Source organism: Kryptolebias marmoratus, linkage group LG1, assembly GCF_001649575.2.
Source record: "Kryptolebias marmoratus isolate JLee-2015 linkage group LG1, ASM164957v2, whole genome shotgun sequence".
Classification (NCBI taxonomy): Eukaryota; Metazoa; Chordata; class Actinopteri; order Cyprinodontiformes; family Rivulidae; genus Kryptolebias; species Kryptolebias marmoratus.
Window position 1 is genome coordinate 32229191 of NC_051430.1, and position 18720 is coordinate 32247910.

The 18720-nt window shown below is 42.1% G+C and overlaps 2 protein-coding genes across 2 annotated transcripts in view; both read left to right on the forward strand.

Annotated features, from left to right (window-relative positions):
* The window catches only part of nlgn4xa (neuroligin 4 X-linked a), a 71419-nt gene that overhangs the window by 11780 nt on the left and 40919 nt on the right, over nt 1-18720 (forward strand). Inside the window, exon 3 of the mRNA XM_017426342.2 lies at nt 10048-10200. Coding sequence (XP_017281831.1) covers nt 10048-10200 — 153 coding nt within the window. The remainder of the gene's footprint in view (nt 1-10047; nt 10201-18720) is intronic.
* On the forward strand, nt 3265-6315 carry LOC108241875. Its single transcript, XM_017426344.2, has 2 exons — nt 3265-3514; nt 3599-6315. Exons 1-2 carry the CDS (start codon nt 3305-3307, stop codon nt 4388-4390), a joined length of 1002 nt encoding a protein of 333 aa, XP_017281833.1. The 5' UTR covers nt 3265-3304; the 3' UTR covers nt 4391-6315.

Below are 18720 nucleotides of genomic sequence, written 5' to 3' on the forward strand. Positions count from 1 at the left end.
ATATGTATATATATATATATATATATATATATATATATATATATATATATATATATATATATATATATATATATATATATATATATATATATATATATATACTCAAGACCGCGAGCAGAGACAAATCTGGCACAACTGATGTTACATGTTTGAAGCTGCAGCCACACAGACCAATACAAGGAGCTCCAACATGTCCCAAAGCTAGGTTCCTTTTAAGTTACTAGTTGACAAACTTCAAAGTTAGCTCAGAGTCTTCAAACTTATGCATCTGGTCATTCGATATGGTGATGTCTAGGGTAGCCAGTGTTGAGAAAAACGAAGTTTTAGTATTCACTCCTTTCAGAGGAATCTCACCTGACCACTTAGTTTCTCTCATCGGATCTTTTGATGTTGCAGAAAAGACGGACACACAAAACGAGTCCAAAGCAGAGGTTTAAAAAACAAACATACTTAAAAGTTTTAAAAGCAAGAGATGAAATCCTGCTTGCAAATCAAATATGTGCGCTCTCAACTTATGGGAAAATGCTCCTTCCATAATCAAACAGTTCTTAGAGTTTCACAAAACCAAGATGGTCAGGTCCATTGATGGAAATAGAAGTGGTCTAAGACATCTCTGCCTTTTCTCATTTTTCAGAATACACAACAAATAGTCAATTTCTGAGCTCTGCCATGTTGTACATTTGGGGCCGAGTCTGTGCACCCTAAGATCTGCCTACACACCTGTGCTGGAACCAACCACTAGCAGCCGCTGGATCTTTGTGGCTTCAGTATCCAGCTTCCGGTCCTGTCTCTAGTTACAATACCTCTGAATGATATGAAATACATGTGTGAGGTTTTGGGTTTTTCTTTGTGTCTTTCTTGGTTTTTGTTCATGTTTTGTTAGTTATCCTTGTTAGTTTCTTGTTTTATGCTGTCTCTGTTTCCTTAATCATCCACTTCTCCTCAGTCAGCACTTTGTCTCTCTGCCACGCCCATCTCCACCTGTCAACAATTTGTATCACTCACCTGTGCCCGCTTATCTCATTATCTTCAGTGTTTAAAACCCGGTCACTTTCTCCACTACTCCGCTGGTTCATTGTTCTGCTCTGCTTGTTCCTGGTCCTATCTTGTCTGTTTTGTTCCTGCCATTGTAGTTTTTGTTTTCATGTGCTGCAACGTCGTTTATTTTTTAGTTCAACCAATTAGTTTCTTTTTTAAGATGAGTCTGCTCTCTGGGTTCGCCTCTGTTGTCTCCACCAATCTTGACAGAATGAACCAGCCAGAAAAGAACCCAGCAGGCTACAGGAGGAGCACCCGCTCACCTTCCTGGATGGGCCCCGGTCTTTTACTGCGGTTCCCCCCTGATCCCGTGGGCACCGTCACCGAGGGATGGCACAGACTGCGGCACCTCCAACATCCCCACCTACCCCAACAGCTTCTCGATGCCACTACATTTTCTCCAGTGGGTCAGCAGCTCAACGCCACTACATTTTCTCCAGTGGGTCAGCGGCTTGACGCCACCTCTGCCTCTCCGGTGGATCGACCAGATGCCACCACGCCCCCTTCATCCACGTTAGTCTCCACATCCTCCTGCTCCCGTGCTCCCGGTTCACAGTCCGCCAGGTTCTGGTTTAACTTTGGACTTTTCTTCATTCTTCACCCACATAAAAAACTCAGAGTTTTCACCCGTTGAGCTCATGGACATCTCCAACCAAATCAATGGACTGCTTTCATTAACTGCAACTAACACAAACCCCAAACACAACCTAGCCACCTGTCTACTCATTGAAAAAATCCTCCTGTCCCGCACAGGTCTCCTCAGCCTGCCACACTACTCCGACATCTTTTCTGCAATAACTCAGTTAAAAGGACAATTAACCAACACATCCCCAGATCTTCAGCCACCTTCACCCTCAGTTTTCCGGTCACCCAAGCCATCCAGTTCACCCCGTCACCCAAGCCAGCCAGGTCTCACAAGTCACTCTTCAGTCTTGTCTCCAGAGGCGCCTGCAGCGCCTTCAGTCCCGTCTCCTGAGCCGCTCTCTGCGCCTTCAGCCTCATTTCCAGAGCCGCTCTCAGTGCTGCACTCTGCCAAGTCTGCCTCTGAGGTCGACGCTCCTCGCCAGGCCGCTCCAGAGGGGGTCGGGGTCGATGCTCCTCACCAGGCCGCTCCAGAGGGGGTTGGTGGCGACACCTCACCTGAGTTCTTGCTCCGCCGCGGACGGTGCCAGGACTGCCTGCCAGAACTCTTGCTCCTCCACGGACGGAGAGTCTGACTCTTAGATTCTCGTATTTCGGTTGACAATAAAGATAAAAGTTTTCTAGGTGAGTTGGTGAACAGCTACTGACTGTCAGGATTCTGGTGAATTTTGTAAGCTGCATTCTTAAATAATTTAGTTTCCGTGCTCAGATGATTTGGGTTTAATTTTTGCTGATGTTAATAAACAAATTTGCAGAGAAATTTTTGATTATTTCTCATTATAAATGGTACGGAAGAGTATGTGGCCCATTATGTGTAAGTATTTATTGTCAATTACAAAACATCTATCAAAAATTGGTAATCTTAAAAGGCTGCCTCCTTTTGACAGGGTTTGTACTTGTTAAATGTGGTAAATATTTTGTCAATGCTTCATTAACCACCAGTAAACCTGGGAGATGCTACTGAAACAGAAAGGTTTAATATTTAAAATATTGAACCTTTCTGTTTCAGTGGGTCATTTTGGACTGAAACAGCAGTTAAAGAGTAACAGTCTTTTTTAATTCAACTTTTCTTCTCAGATTTGTGAAGATTGGGTCTCTACCTGCACGGCAGTGAACATCCCACTATCCATAAGTGACCATCCCGCTATAAGAAGATTCCTTAGAGATAGAGTAGTCAATGGAGGAGCCATACCTGGTTTTTATCAACTTCAAGAGAAGTACTTGGATGCAGTATACCAGAAAGAAAAAGAAGCTTTAAAGATTCAGTTTGACAAGAAACCAGTTGCAGTTATTTTTGATGAAACACCTGACGTAGAGGGGAGATGTGTCCTTAACATTCTGACTGCACCACTTGAAAAAGATGACTCTGGGAGGATTTTGGCCTATCTTGTGGACACTGTTTTTTTGGAAGACTGCAATTATTCCACAGTTTCCGTGGCTTTGGTCAAGTGTCTGCATGAGTACTCAATATGTGATGAAAATGTTATAGTATTCGACACAGACAATGCAGCCTACATGAAGAAGGCATACAAAGCCAAATTCCATACACATTACTTGTATGGCACACATCATGAATCTAATTGGTGACTCGTTCAGGAGACCTTTCGAACAGCTCAATTCATTTATGCTGAGTTTTTCACAAATGTTTTACCAAGCTGGCTCACGTAAAAGAAGATACCTTCAGTTCATGGCAAAGAAAGTACCCCCAGGAAAGAAGGCAACACTGGCTCCAAATCCATGTGGTGCAACAAGGTGGAACTCATGGTTCAGTGCAGTACAGTACCACTTTGAACACTTCCAACTGTACACTGAGTTCATCGAGATGGAAATAAACGTGAGACTCACAAAACAATGTTTTATAAAAATATGATTTTGTGCATTGAAATTACATTGCAAATTGTTTATTTTTTTATTATAGGTCTGTGGCAAAAGCGCCCCACAGTTAGTGGAAAGACTGAATGAAATGCTGCACCACACAGATGTTGCTCAGAAACTCCAAGTCCAAATCAACATTATGGCTGACAAATGCAAAGTGATTCTTCGGCTTCTCGACATCTTTCAGAGTAGATGCCCTGCAACTACCAAACTCTACAACTACCTTGAGGATCTCCCGATGAACTTTGATGCAAGCAAAACACTACAGTATGAAGCATGTGCACAGTACTTCGTGGATCATGACCTACCTTTAGGTACAAAAAAAGAAATACTGAACGCAGTTGAGCAGGCCTACAACAATGCAGAAGACAAACTTGCCAAATATATGTCACATGGGCAACCTGGCATTAACGTTTTCAAAGAGGTCAGGGTGTTTGATCCTCGTCACTTAGCCTTCATGAGCAGCACCGTTTCTAGCTACACAGCCATCCCAGGCTTCAGTGCTGTCCCTCAAAAAGAGATGGATACCTGCTTTACCCAGCTGGGTCCGACTGCCCTTAGAGCTTCAACCTATGGTATGATGGATCTGGATGTTTTCTGGGGTGGATTGCAGGAAAGACTTCCTGTACTCAGTGCCCTGGCCAGAAGATACAAGAACGTGATCATAAACTCGGCAGATGCTGAGCGAAGCAACAGCATCTACAAGCTAGTGTTGTCCAGCAGGAGACGCTCAATCACCAACAGTCACCTCAAAGCCCTGGTTTTTCTTTACCACAACCAAAGACTCACTAGTGGTGATGTCCTGATGAGGACATTGAGGAGTAGTTATACTTGATTAAACTTGTTGTATTGCATTTGTATTTAATGTTTTCAGTTATGGATGCAATAAGTACGTTTTCTTGTTTTTTCATATGGTATAGAGCAGGGGTGCTCACACTTTTTCAGCATGTGAGCTACTTATAAAAAGTCAAAAGGATCTACCTACCCACTACAAAAATGCAAAACATTTACAAAACTATCAAATTTATTAAAGATTCTTTGTATGTACAATGTATATTGATGTACCTTGCATAACTGAATAAGCCAATATTGCACAACACACATAATAATTAATTATTTACATTTTTTGTAGTTACCTTTTGTAGTTTACTTTGATGACTTGCACTGAATTGAATCAGCAAGGGATGCATAGTCCGGACAGTAGCTGCTGACAGCCAGTCTCAAGCACATTTCCAAATGTTCATCAGTCATGGTGGAACGGTATTTGGACTTAATGATCTTCATGTAGGAAAAGGCTGACTCACATAAATAAGTGGAGCCGAATAATGCAGTCAAGGATGTAGCACATTTCCTCATGTTGGGGTACTTTACCTCTGTGAGTAAGTTCCAGAACTGTCTATGAGCTCTCGACTTCAGCTCAGTGTCGGTTTGTAGAGTCAAAATCTCATCTTCCACTCCAGAAGAGTTCAAGTCAAACAGTCCTGCAATGTTTGATGCGAGTGAATCAACCTCAGCATCTTCCCGAAAAGGATAGCACATGAATGTAGCGACTGACTCGAGCAAAGAAAAGTCTTGAAAGCGTTTATCAAACTCTGACAGACAATCATTCATCTGCTCCATGTAGCGTGCACTGTCAAGTTGCTCATGGGCCTTTCCTTGCGTCTCTAGCTCTGACACCAAGTTCTGAAAATTTGCCAAATCATGGCGCTGCAGCTTTGAGGCTAAATGTTGCATCTTTCGTTTGAAAGCGTTAACTGAGCTAATCATATTGATCACTGTTTTGTCTTTTCCTTGTAGCTCAGCATTAAGGTCATTCAACAAGTTTGTCAGATCAGTTAAAAATGCCAAGTCCAACAGCCATTGACCATCATTTAGTTGCTTGTATTCTGCATGTCCAGATACACGGAAGAACTCTTTAATCTCCGGACAGAGTTCTCGAAATCTTTGGAGGAATTTCCCACGACTAAGCCATCTCACATCAGTATGTAGCAACAACTCAGGGTGGTCGCAGTCAGCCTTCTCCAGATGTGCACGGAATAACCGTCTCTGAAGAGATCTGGCTCGAATAGAACAGGCGATCTTCGTTGCCACATCCATGATCTCTTTCATGTTGAGCATTTTAGCGCATAACGCTTGTTGGTGGATTATACAATGGTAATTCAAGAAGTCTGGGAACATATCATCCTCCCTGCACTTTGCAATAAATTCATTCACACGTCCAACCATTGCAGGTGCTCCATCTGTGGTGATAGACACCAATTTGTACACTGGGAGCTGAGTTTTCTCAATAAAGTTTTTAAATGTCTGAAATATGTCCTCGCCTCGCGTCTGTTTTTTCATGGGAAGTGCTGTCAATAGCTCCTCTTTTGCAGTGAGATCACTAAAAACCATACGAATGAAAATGCACATCTGGGCTGTGTCACTCACATCTGTAGATTCGTCCAACTGCAGAGAGAAACACTCACAATCTTCGATGTCCTTCCACATTTGCTTGGTTAAATCCTCAGCCATGGCTTCACAACGCCGTGTAACTGTATGTCTTGACAGCTGCAGAGCTTTGATTGAAGATAATATCTCTGCCTTATTTTTAAAGTCTCGGAACAACGAGTCAGCTGCTTCAGCGAATGCTTCTTTTACCATCTCTCCGTCTTGGAAGGACTTGTTGTTTTTAACAATGGCGTGACTCACGCGGAACGATGCTTCGGTGGCGGCTTTCGCTTTTGAAGTTTGTTGAGTGAAAAATGACTGCTGTCCGGACAACTGGGATTTTTTAGTTCCTCCACCTTTTTCTTTCTCAGCTGGCTTTTCGGCGGGAAGTCGATGTCGCATTTTCCATGAACAGTCCGAAAATGCCGCTCCACGTTTCCCTTCTTTGGTATTGCGATGGTAGATTGGCAGATGAGGCAAACGCACTTCGAAAATGACATTGTGAAAAAAAAGTCCACCTCCCATTCCGTATGAAAGTAATATGTTTTTGCCTTCTTACTTGGTCCAGCTTTCTCACTCATTTTGATCACCATATATTTTAGCAAGGGCTTAAAATCTGACGTAATTCGCTAACTAGCTTGTAAGTTTCGCTGCACTAGCGCCGTCGTTTACGCATGAGCGGTGACCTAAAGATCAAAATTCAGTTGTCATCTGAATGGTTGCCCTGTATGTCAATCAAGTGACGGGATGTTTGATAGGCTGACAAATATTTTTTTTAACGTCACGCTACGATTGACCAGTAGATCACGATCGACGTAATGAGCATCCCTGGTATAGAGTAACCATATGTGACTAATTTGCACTTTTTTTGCACAATTTTTTTGTGCTAACCCTCAGGGTGATTTTCTTTATGCATTTTGTTAGTGATCAACAGAACTACTTCAAAATGGACATGAATGTGAGTTTATAAGTTCTCAAAGTTCTCAAATAAAGCACTTTTTGATAATGTCAATGTTTGTTGGTAATTATCTTACAAAACTAGTAAGTATTTTTGGTTTATATATTAAAAGTTATGGTTGTTTATTGATTTTAGTAAAAAATAAATCGCAACTTTTCATCGCAACTTTTAGGAAACTGCCCCACAAAATCAGGCATTTTAGCCGCAACAATCACAAAAAATGCCCGCGAAATCCTGGAGGGACTGGTTCATAGACTCACAGCACAGTTAATCTCATATGGACCTGGTTTTAAACACATCACACTTTTATTAGACATTGCAAAGCAGACCAACTCAAAATGTGGATAACAAACTTTGTGGATCATGGAACCAGTGTATTCATAGAGACACTAGTTGGAGACTCAAAAGCTACAAGACAGTTTATAAATGTCCAGTCACAGTATCACTGAATTTTAAATGTTTGTGACCAGTGAACTTTGTGTTTTCATTTTGAGTGACTATTTTTTTCAAATCATGGCTTATTTTTGTGGTCAAGGCTTGCATAAAGTGTATTTTTAGCCATGCAAATTGTTCCCCTGCCTACTTTCTTCAAAAAGGTACCCATGGCTCACTTTCCTTAGCAGCTGCCTCCATTTTTATAATTAAATCTGCTAGAGTTCACTTTAAAAAAATTAAGTTTGGCAGATTTGGGCTAGTTTTGAATTATTATTTATCAGTGGGGTTTTTAAAACTGGATATTTGGGGCTGTAGCCTCATATGTTTTTTTTCCTATGAGGAAAGCTCCCTGCAGGAGTCAAAATACATCTCTAGTGCTTTTTAGCCCGATTGGAGCTGCACACAACAAAATGGAAAAGGGTTGGAGATGTCTATGACACAATGCAGACGGACTAGAGACACCCACAACCAAATGAAGAAGGGTTAGAGACACTTATGATAGAATGGAAAAGGATTCAAGACATTCACATCAAAATAAGGAAGGGTTGGAAAGTCTACAACAAAATGGAGAAGGGTTGGAGATGCCTGTGACAGCATGAGGAAGAGTTGGAATTCCCACAACAAAATAGAGGATTGGAGACACCCATAACAAAACGAAGAAGGGTTAGAGATGTCTATGACAAAATGGAGACGGGTTTGAGACACCATTGACAAAATTGAGAAAAGTTAGACATGTCCACAACAAATTGGAGAAGGGTTGGAGACACCTGTTACAACTTTTAGACTATTTTGAGAAAAGCCTGCTGCACAAAATTTTTCAAACATGTTTAAAATTGAAATGACAATTTGTTCTTGAGACTCAAGCGAGGAATTTGAGATCCAATACAATAATCTGGAGACTCCTTGAAGAATGCTGTGAAGTGGTCGCACCCAGTGAGATACCACCATTTAAGGGCTCCTGGTCACTGCGTTTCTTCATCACTTCATACCTCCACACTGCCAAGGGATATATGATAAGACCCATGGCAAGTGGGAATAAAGATTAGAGTGTTGGGTACAAAGTGACTACAGCTTGTGAGAAAGAACAAACTGATCAGCACCCAAGAACATTTGCTGCAGAAACAGCAACGGCACCCTTTAACCTTTAACTGAGCGAGTTTATCAGTTGGTAAGCAAACAGCTAGCAAACTGAGGGTAATAGGAGCTCCAAATGTTCAGATGTAAGTTCATCTTTTTCTCTCACCACTGCAAAGTCAACTATCTGTTTGCAAAATATCCCATGAACTCACTAAACAGATTTTAATGAAACTTTCAGCAAATAATCATTGAATATATTTCTGCAACTCAATACATTTTGGAATCAGCCCAATTCAAGATGTCAACTTATCTTAGAAAAATACAAAAATGGCTATAACAGGTTTTACAGATAATGAGCTAAACTTTTATATTGTAGTAGCTGAGAATAATTTCCAAGGTGATATATTCTAAATCTAAAACTCTGGCATGAAAGGCAGTGGGTGATATGTATTCCATCAAGGAATGTTACACCTTTTTTTACTAATACCATTAATATTCTTACTTTTAAATGGTGAGAATAAACTGCCTGTATGTCTTTACCTTACTGATTAACCATTGCCTCACATTTGGTATAAGAAATGTATAAATCAATGGAATATGTAAAAAGAGTTCGTAACTTGGATTGCAAAATGAATCTGAATATTTTAAAGGCTCGCTAAAGAGGAGCTTCAGTCCTGCCCGTGTTTTCAGGAAAGCACGGAGGATTGATGCATCCTGACTGTTTGTACAACTGCAGTGGCAATAAATTACTGGTGCAGCTCCCTTGTGATTCCACCTAAACCTCAGCAGCTGCTGCAGAGAAACCTCACAGCACTGCAGACAACCTCTTACATCTCATGTGCTGTACTCCAACCACATTACATACACTGTAAAAAGGGAACAGCATTAAGTTTTACCCATCAAGATTGTTTACATTTTAGTACTCTAGCTAGTAAATGAAATTTACATTTAAAAAAAGGCCAATTTTGATCTACATTTATTTTCAGTAACATCTGCAACAATAATTTTTTAAAATCCAAAATTAACTGAAAATATTGCATTTACATCCTTTGTCATCAATTGACATGTTGTCTGCGATGTCCTACAAAGAACAAAAAGTCTCCAGTGTTACAGATCCAATACACAGATAATTTTCTAAAAGTTAAAACACAAACAGTCTTAAAAAAAATTGTAGTTGGGAAGGTTCTATAGTCTTGAATTAAAATTCAGGAATTCTGATACTCTGCAGTGCATTGTAAACACAACAAACAGCACAATCACATAGGTTTCCGTAGACTAGGGGACCCCAAATGGTTGACTGCCTTTCAAACCCAAATGACATCTTATTTAAGCACAGATCAGTTGTTAAATTTCAACAGATACTTTTAAAGAAAAATCACATTTTTTGTCTTATTTCTTTCTTATTTTTATTTTTTTTTCTCAACTGAACTAAGTAAAGAACGAATCAGTGAATAAAGTGATTTGGTTCAGTTCATTCACTCAAAAGATTCGTTCGTTTGAATGAATCCTTCATGTACGACACAACACTACTGCTCAATGACTTTTCTGTAAAAATGCAGTGTTTTCAACTTCGCTCTGATGGTTATGCATTGCAGATATCCACGATGAGAACGGATTAAAGCCAGTCATGGCTTACATTCATGGAGGCTCTTTTGTGGAGGGAACTGGAAACATGATTGACGGCAGCATCCTGGCCAGCTATGGGAATGTCATTGTTATCACAATCAACTACCGACTTGGAGTTCTGGGTGAGTTTATTTATTTTTTCCCTCCTTATCAGGCTGAGAAGGATTTGTTCACAAAGTCTGTGATTAGTGGTTGATTTAGCAACTTCTAAAACATTTTTACTTTTAAGCTTTTTCTTCCACCAGAATAACTCTTGGTCTGAATTTTAGATCTGTTATTGACATGAACCAGATGTGTCACAATGATGAGCAGCACCGAGTAACCAGACACAGAAGCAAATTACCAAGTTAGTGAGTTTATTTACAGGAGGACTTCAGGAACCGGGCCTGGAAAAGGTGGGAAGCAGAGAGGTGAGTTTGAGTCTTGTTAAATGGGTTCAGTATTTTATCTATAAGAAGAGACTTTCGCTCTTACAGATATTCAGGAACTACTGGTCGTGGATGGGAAGCGTCCCTCAGATAAGAGCGTGATCTTCGGCAGAGTGACCCGGCACCGGAGGAACAGGTGAGTGCACTGGTGAGTATTTACAGGTTGGACTTGTGGCGGGTCCTGGTGGCTCTCTGACTGACTGGGTAGTGAACAGGTGATCCTTTCTGGAGTGATAATGCCCCGGCGGGGCTCTGGCACGTCCTTTAAAGGGAACACAGGTATGCATGGTTCTGATCTGTCCAAATTATGAACGGAGTCACTTCGAGCCAGTGCTGCCACTCCTCGAGGGCTAACTTAATGGTAAATGGTAAATGGCTTGCACTTATATAGCGCTTTATCCAGCCCAAGGACCCCAAAGCGCTTTACACTACAATCATTCACCCATTCATCCACACATTCACACACTGATGGTGGTAAGCTACATTGTGACTGACAGAAGTGAGGCTGCCATCACACCGGCGCCACCGAGCCCTCTGACCACCACCAGTAGGCAAGGCGGGTGAAGTGTCTTGCCCAAGGACACAACAGCTGAGACAGCTGGAGCAGGGGCTTGAACCAGCAACCCTCCGATTACAGGACAAACCCCTACCTCCTGAGCCACTGCCGCCCCAAGGAGTCGAGGAGTCAAAGAGTTCCCTGTTCCCCACATCATAATTTGTTTTTGCTGGGGATAGGTGGCGTGAAAAGAAAGCACAGGGGTGGACTCTGTTGTCCATGTCTGATTTCTGTGACAACACTGCTCCCACTCCGGTATCTGAGGCATCAACCTCAACTTTGAACTGCTTAGCGGGGTCTGGGTGTCTGAGGATGGTTGCAGAGATGAACCGTGCTTTTAACTCACCGAACGCCGAGTCCGCCTCGGGGGTCTACTTGTATGTTTTGGCAGTCGACTTGAGTTGCGTGAGCAGGGCTGCCACCAGGCTGTAGTCCTTAATAAACCGGCAGTAGAAATTAGCGAACCCCAGGAATCATTGTAGCTGTTGACGATCAGATGGAACAGGCCACTCTGCCACAGCTCGGTCCTTGTCAGGATCTGTCTGGAAGTATCCTTGACCAAAAATTAAGCCTAAGAAAGAGACAGAGGAGACATGAAACTCCCACTTGTCAGCCTTTACATAGAGGTGATTCTCATAGAGGCGCTGAAGATTGGCTCTGACATGAGGGCAGTGTCGGACCAGATCCTTGGAGTAGATTAAAATGGGGATGTGAAATAGTTCTGCCAAATCTGCAGAGATTAAGTTCTTTTCTGCCCCAGAATCCACTAGGACGTGAATGGAGAACTTGACCTGGTTGACAATAATGGTGGCATGGAGAGCAAGACAAGAAACAGGAAAGTTCAGAACGGCCCACCAGGGTCCCCTGTTTCACTGGTGAGCCTGCCCTTTTCCCTGAGCGGTGCATTTGGTCTCAAAATGGTCTCGCTCTCCACAGTAGAAGCACTCCTGAGCATCAAGATGCCTCTGTCTCTCCTCCCGGCTCAGCCGAGCGTGCCCCAGCTGCATCGGCTCTTGCTCGGGTTCAGGTGGGTGTGGCTCGGGACCCGGAAGGGAGTTGAAAAACAGAAGTTCTGTGTTGATGGGAGTTCTAGTTGCGGTTGCGTCTCTGCTTATGGAGACGGTCATCGATGCGAATGGCCAGATTAATTAGACCATCTAGAGAATCCGTCTCATCCAAAGTAGCCAGCTGATCCTTCAACATCAGAGAGAGAGAGTTAGTAAAAATAGCTTTTAAGGCTAGATCATTCCAACCCGACTCCTCCGGGGCTATCCCTAAGCTGACGGAGTGATCCACAGCAGACTCCCTGCCTTGGCGAAGGGCGAGGAGGCGCTCCGCCAAGTTTGTTATCGATTGCCATGATGTGAAAACTTAGTCAGTCCAAAATGGTGCTGGAGACCTGTTGCTGCTGGAACAACTGTTGGAGGTAAACCTTATGTTTATTTATCCTACCTAGCCTACCTAGCTGTGACCCCATGGGGTCCTGAGACTGGTCCGACTCGGCACCGCTCTGTGACAGACTGCTTGGCTGGAGCATACTGACATAAACCAGATGAGTCACAATGATAAGCAGCACCAACTAACCAGAGCGCGAACCAAAATACAAAGTTAGTGAGTTTATTTACAGGAAGACTTCGGGAACCGGGCCTGGAAAAGGTTGGAAGCAGAGAGGTGAGTTTGAGTCTTGTTGCGTGGGTTTAGTTTTTCATCAACGGTAGTAAGAATAGACTTTTTCTCTTACAGATATTCGGGAACTACTGGTCGTAGATGGGAAGATGTGATGGTCAGAGTGACCCAGCACCAGAGGAACAGGTGAGTGCACTGGTGAGTATTTACAGGTTGGACTTGTGGCGCGTGCTGGTGGCTCTCTGACTGACTGAGTGGCGAACGGGTGATCCTTTCTGGAGTGATACACTCCCCGGCGGGGCTCTGGCACGTCCTTTAAAGGGATCACAGGCATTAACAAGATTAGCACTTGAATTAAACTCATGAACTGAGTGTCTGTAGCTGCTACCGTACTAGTGTGATGCTCCAGCATGGACTGAGAAGTGAGCCTTAAGTGGGGCAGGAGCTCATCAGGGAGGATCCCCGTCAGCTGCAGGTAATTAGTCAGGACCCACTCAGGGAACAGGGGGCAGTAACCGATCATCACAGTTTCATCTGTATCTGATGAATCACACAGATATAACATAAATTCCAGTTTATAGTTACTTCTGCTTTTTTCTTTTTACAAATTACTTTTGTGCTTTTTGTGCTATTTATGCCATATTTTATCCCAATATTCTTTTATCTTTTGGCAAGACCAAAATGCGTGTATGATCTGCATCCATGTATCTACAGGATCTCCAGCATGGTTGGGAGTTGGATACAAATTTCTTCCTATTCTTAATTCAAGTTATTATTGTGACTGAGTCGGATCAAACAACCTGAGAAACCGGATAAGTGTAGCAATTTGGTATGCCGTCTGGAGAAACTCCCAGATACTCTGCTATTGCTGTTGGTTCTTCTAGAGCTTTCTTTGTGTTGGTCTGCTTACACAATGCTTTGACACATTCAAGGGGCACAACCTGCCATTCTTTATCTTCTGTTGGTAAACGGTTTCATGATAACGCATCTCCTATGATTTTCTCCATCAGCCCTTGGAATGTTGCCGGAGCCCCTGTTACCCCCTATGGCATACGTTCAAACTGAAAGAAACCCAGAGAGCATATGAAGGCTGTCTTCTCTTTGTCCTCCTCAGCCATAGGGATCTGATAGTAAATGGTGTGCAGGTGTAATACAGAGAACCACTTCGTTAATCTGTTGTACTGTGTATTGGTCTGGGACTGTTCTGCCGTGTAAGGTTCGGTAGTTGACACACATCTGAAGTTGACCATTCAAGGACGATTAGTGAAGCATAGGGACTCTTTGATTCTTTTATGATGCCTGCTGCAAGCAGACCTTGAAGGTGACGACTGAGGTCATCCAAATCGGCTGGAGCTATGTGCCGGGAACGCTCCCTGAAAAGCGTGTTGTCAGTTAGGCAGATATGATGTTCTACCCCTTTGGCAGAACCTACATCCCATCCCTCAGTTGAGAACACATTAGAATGCTGTGACAGTTTCTCCTGCATTCTTTCTTTCCATTCCTTGCCAATGGGGTAGTCGCTGAAGTTGAACAAGGAAGGGTCAGTGGGGGGAACAGTATTGACCTTGGGACTAGGGGCATTCATTACCAGGTCAGCCACATGCAGGTGAGCAATAATAGTGCTCACTGGAATGACTTTCTGCTTTAATTATTCATTTTGTAGCAGCACAAGGAAACTGTTTTTGTCAAGCATTTTAGAGAACAGTACTGTGGGCTGGACCAATACACTTGGGGGGAGAGCAAGTGAGGCCGCACGTTCAGTTATCAGTGTGCTGTCTCCTATTTTTAGGTTCTCTGTGACTGTACACATGGCAGTGTGCTCTGTGCCAGTAGGAATGATTAGCGGACCCAGACCCGTCCACTTTACTTCAGCCCCAGGTAAGTCTTTAATATTGTCTTTTGTGAACTGTGGTTTAGGTGTAGATAAAGAATTTTGTTTTTGCACTTGAACTCTGGCTGAGTGGAAGTACTCTGAATATTTTACCTTTGGGTTTGAGCTGAGAGATTGAATCCTTTTGACATTTGTGCCAACCAAGATTTGTACGGTCTCAGAACAACGTGGGTCAGGACACACTAGGGCAAGAGCAGGGACCGACTTGAGTTTTTTGGAGATTGATTGTCTGGGGAGCTCCAGATCAATATGAATGTAACCCTTGTATAGGTAGCTGTTCTCTGATTCACTGAGACTCCATATTGCTAGACCAGTCACTGGATGGAGTGGGATGTGTGACAGGTATTCTGAGTACCAGCTGTCAAAGATGATAGTGACTTGGGATCCACTGTCCATCAGGGCAGTGCAGTACTTGCCATTGATTTTGACTTTGGCAAGGGAAGGAGGTCCAACTAGTCCCCGTGGCAAACTGTTGGTTGCCACCTTGATAGCACATCTCTTTACACTTGCATTGGTGGGTTTAGCTCTTAATCTACAGCGTGAAGCTTTGTGTTCCTCTTCGAGCCATATTTCATTTAGTAACTGTAAAAATGTTGGGGAATTTTTCTTGTAATCTTTTAGTCGTAGGTTCAAAATCATTATGTCTGATCGAGTGCCCCCTGATCAATACGTGCTTAATTAGTTTCTTCCCCCGGAGGGGTGGGTCGGACTCCAGAGAAGGTTTGCAGCCACCTATAGGGGCTATTTTCACTGTTTCTGTGCCGGTTTGTCATTTAAAGGACTTCACCAACTGCTCTGATGATGGCCTCAGGGGTGGATGTTTGAAATGGGGGGTCTTGACTTTTGTCAGCAGAGAGGGTGCTTCCATTTCGAGAGTTTTGGGGTTCATTTTACTCTACTATGGGTCCAGAGATTCTCCAGGGCTGATTGGAGCCTTCTAGCAAAACGTCCAGCATAAAGGCTTTTGCATGAACTTTTTCTCTACACTCACATAGGACAGTTAAACTTTGAGTTGTTGGGTCATACTTCCATCCTCTAACTTTAACTCGACCAAGTGCTTTGAAAGATTGCAGTGTTTCTTCAGTGACACTCACCTCTGCTTCTTCTGGGATGTCCTTGACCAGTATGGCATCATCAGGGTTAATGCCTTCACCCTTACATCAGTTCCTCAACTGGGCCATCCCCATGAGGTTTGCTATAGTTTTCTTTAGAGTTAGAGTTGCTCTACTTATGCATCCATTTGTTTTTATGTCTCCTTTTTAGGCATGTGGATTAACTGATTTGTACTGATTCATGAAAGCACACGTACACAATGCAACTACAAAGAGACGCATAAAGCACCTGTAAACCAATGCCATTTTGTAGGGTGGCTGACAGCTAAACACGCTGCAAAAAGCAAAAATGACTGCAAACTCCAAAACACACACACAAAAAAAAAAACAAATGCAATAAAGAAACGCTGCAAAAGAAAAATACTTAAATCATGGAAATTTGACCGAAGGAACACAAATATCAAAACAAATGCGAAGGAAAAATGCTGCAAATACAGAAAACACTAAAAATCTCTACAGCATTAAGTAAGAAAAGCTGTAATTTCATTCCACAAAACGGAAGTGCACCAGACCACTAGAGGGACTCGAGGTTGGATATTCACACTCCGTGGATTCAACGGTGTCTTCCTGCGGATTGACCCAGTACTAGCAGTCAGGTTTTAGTCAGTTCACCTCCATGTGCTCTAGTGTTGTGTTGTTCACAAAAAATGTATTCAAACAAACAACTCTTTTGAGTGAACAAACTGAACTGAACCACTTTAATAACTGATGAGTTTCTTTTTCAGTTTAGTTGAGCTCAGCATGAATGTGCCGGTCAGGAGTGGAACTTCCGTGTTCTGTGACTCATTCGTGATGTGAAACTGAAAGTCACATTTGCGTGTGCTGTGCAGATGGGGAGGGACTGTTGTTAACGCCAGAGCAAACAAGACTTATGATTTGTTCACTGCAAATGAACTAGATGTATCACTCAGTGAATGAAAAACTCTCTGACTCTGTTGTGTCACTTGCCAACATAGGCTACACAGAGAGGAGAATCTGTCAGATAGAGCAAGGAACTAATTCGTTTAGTAATGAATTGTCAATTTATGCATACGCACACACAGAGAACTGCTACTGAGGAGTGATTTGTTTGCATAGTACTGTGCTGGAAGTGGCGTTGTGTCACTCACTCGTGTACTGCATGAACTGAACAATTCGATTAACAAATTTTTTGATTTTAATGAACTGATTGCAGAGATTTAGTACACTCAAAAGAACTGCAGTTCCCATCACTATGCATCACCTGTTTCAAGCAAATTTCCCACTACGTACTCGGTATTCCATAGATAATTATGCAGTTCAGAAGACACCTCTCTGCTTCCTATTGGTTGCTTTTAGCTGATCTCTGATTTCACATATCACTTCATTTGGCAGCCCATGTTACACAACAGAAGTAGTAGCTTTCATTTATCATGATAGAAATCAGAAGATAGAGATGATTAATATGAATAACATGATGTTCATCTACTTGTTTGAGCTTCATGTTCCTGCTCTGTAGGGGAAAAGATTTGTTGGTTTTGTCGTTTGTGTCCCAGATTTATAATCGCATTTAATATGTTCATTTTTATTGTTTCCAGTATTGAATGATGCACCTGTCGTCTGTATGCTCTTCATTGTCTGCTAAAGTGGAACTCCAGCACATTGTTGTGCACACACGTCTCTGCAGAACTCTGCTTACTGTTCATTAGAAGGCTGAGCTGTCTGCACCAGACACTATATTTAGTTGCCTGGGAGCCAGGGGAAAGGATGTTCTGGAAAACTGTGCAATGCAGAGAGAATGTAAGAGAGACAACATAAAGAGTGAGTGAATGTGGGGGTGAGGTAGACAAGACACAAAATGGGGGGAAAACCAGAGTGGAAATGGAGAATTTCAGAGGTTTGCTCTGATAAAAACTATTTACACAGTTGTTTTTTCTTTTCTTTTTCTTTTTTGTATGTTTCTTGCAGTCAGACTGCTTCTGCATACTTTGTGCTATTTTAATTATTAATGTGTCAAAAGGTTTGGCCCAACCAGAAATATATTTTGTGTTTTGTAATTTTTACACTTTTTAAGCCCTTTAACATTATTTAAAATAATATTACCCATCAAAATTAGATGAACATCCCTTCAGTTCCATCAACTACTTTTAGCTTTTAGCTACATTTCTACGATTCATAGTAACTATTCTGCCAATTTAATCTTTTTGCTAAAATTCTGTCACTTTCAGCTTTTAGCTACTGTTCTGCCTTTTTTAGTTTTTAGCTATTATTCTGCTACTTTTACCTTTGAGCTACCATTCTGCTAATTTAAGTTTTTTTTATTTAATGCAATTAGACTGGAGGACCAACCAAGCATGTCACTGAGTTATAAATAGAGTTTTTGGTCATTTTTTTGTTTGGAGGGGAAATCTGTTATAATTACAAAAAAAAATCACATTTTCTGATGCTTTGAAAGATAAAAAAAGAGTTAACAAACGTTGATTCTAAATACTGAAACAATTTGAATCTTTTACTATCTGGTTTATGAATTCAAACATCGTTATTCAACAAAATGACAAATCAAGTTTTCAGTGTGTGTAAGGATCTGGGTGTTTGTTTTGTCTTGATTTAGTTAGTAGTCGTTATCTTGTCTGTTTTGTTCCTTGTCCCTTTGCCATCATTCACCATCCCTCAGTCTGCTCCTGTTTGTCTGCCACGCCCATTTCCACCTGTCAGCGATTGTAATCACTCACCTGTGCCCATTTCTCTTAATCATCCTCTGTTTTAAAACCTGGTCAGCTTCTCCACTTCTCCGCCGAATCATTGATGTTGTTTACTTTGCCATGCCTTGTCCTCGTTTATAGTTTTGGATCCTTGTTTTGCCATTTTGCTGCCACGCCAGCCTTTGTTTTTCTGTTTACTTTAGTTTTAATAAATAAGTTATTTTCTTTAAAAATGAGGCTATAAATGTTATGAACAGAATCGGTGACAAAGGGCAACCTTGGCGGAGTCCAACTCTCACTGGAAACGAGTCCGACTTACTGCCGGCAATGCGGACCAAGCTCTGACACCGGTCATATAGGGACCTAACA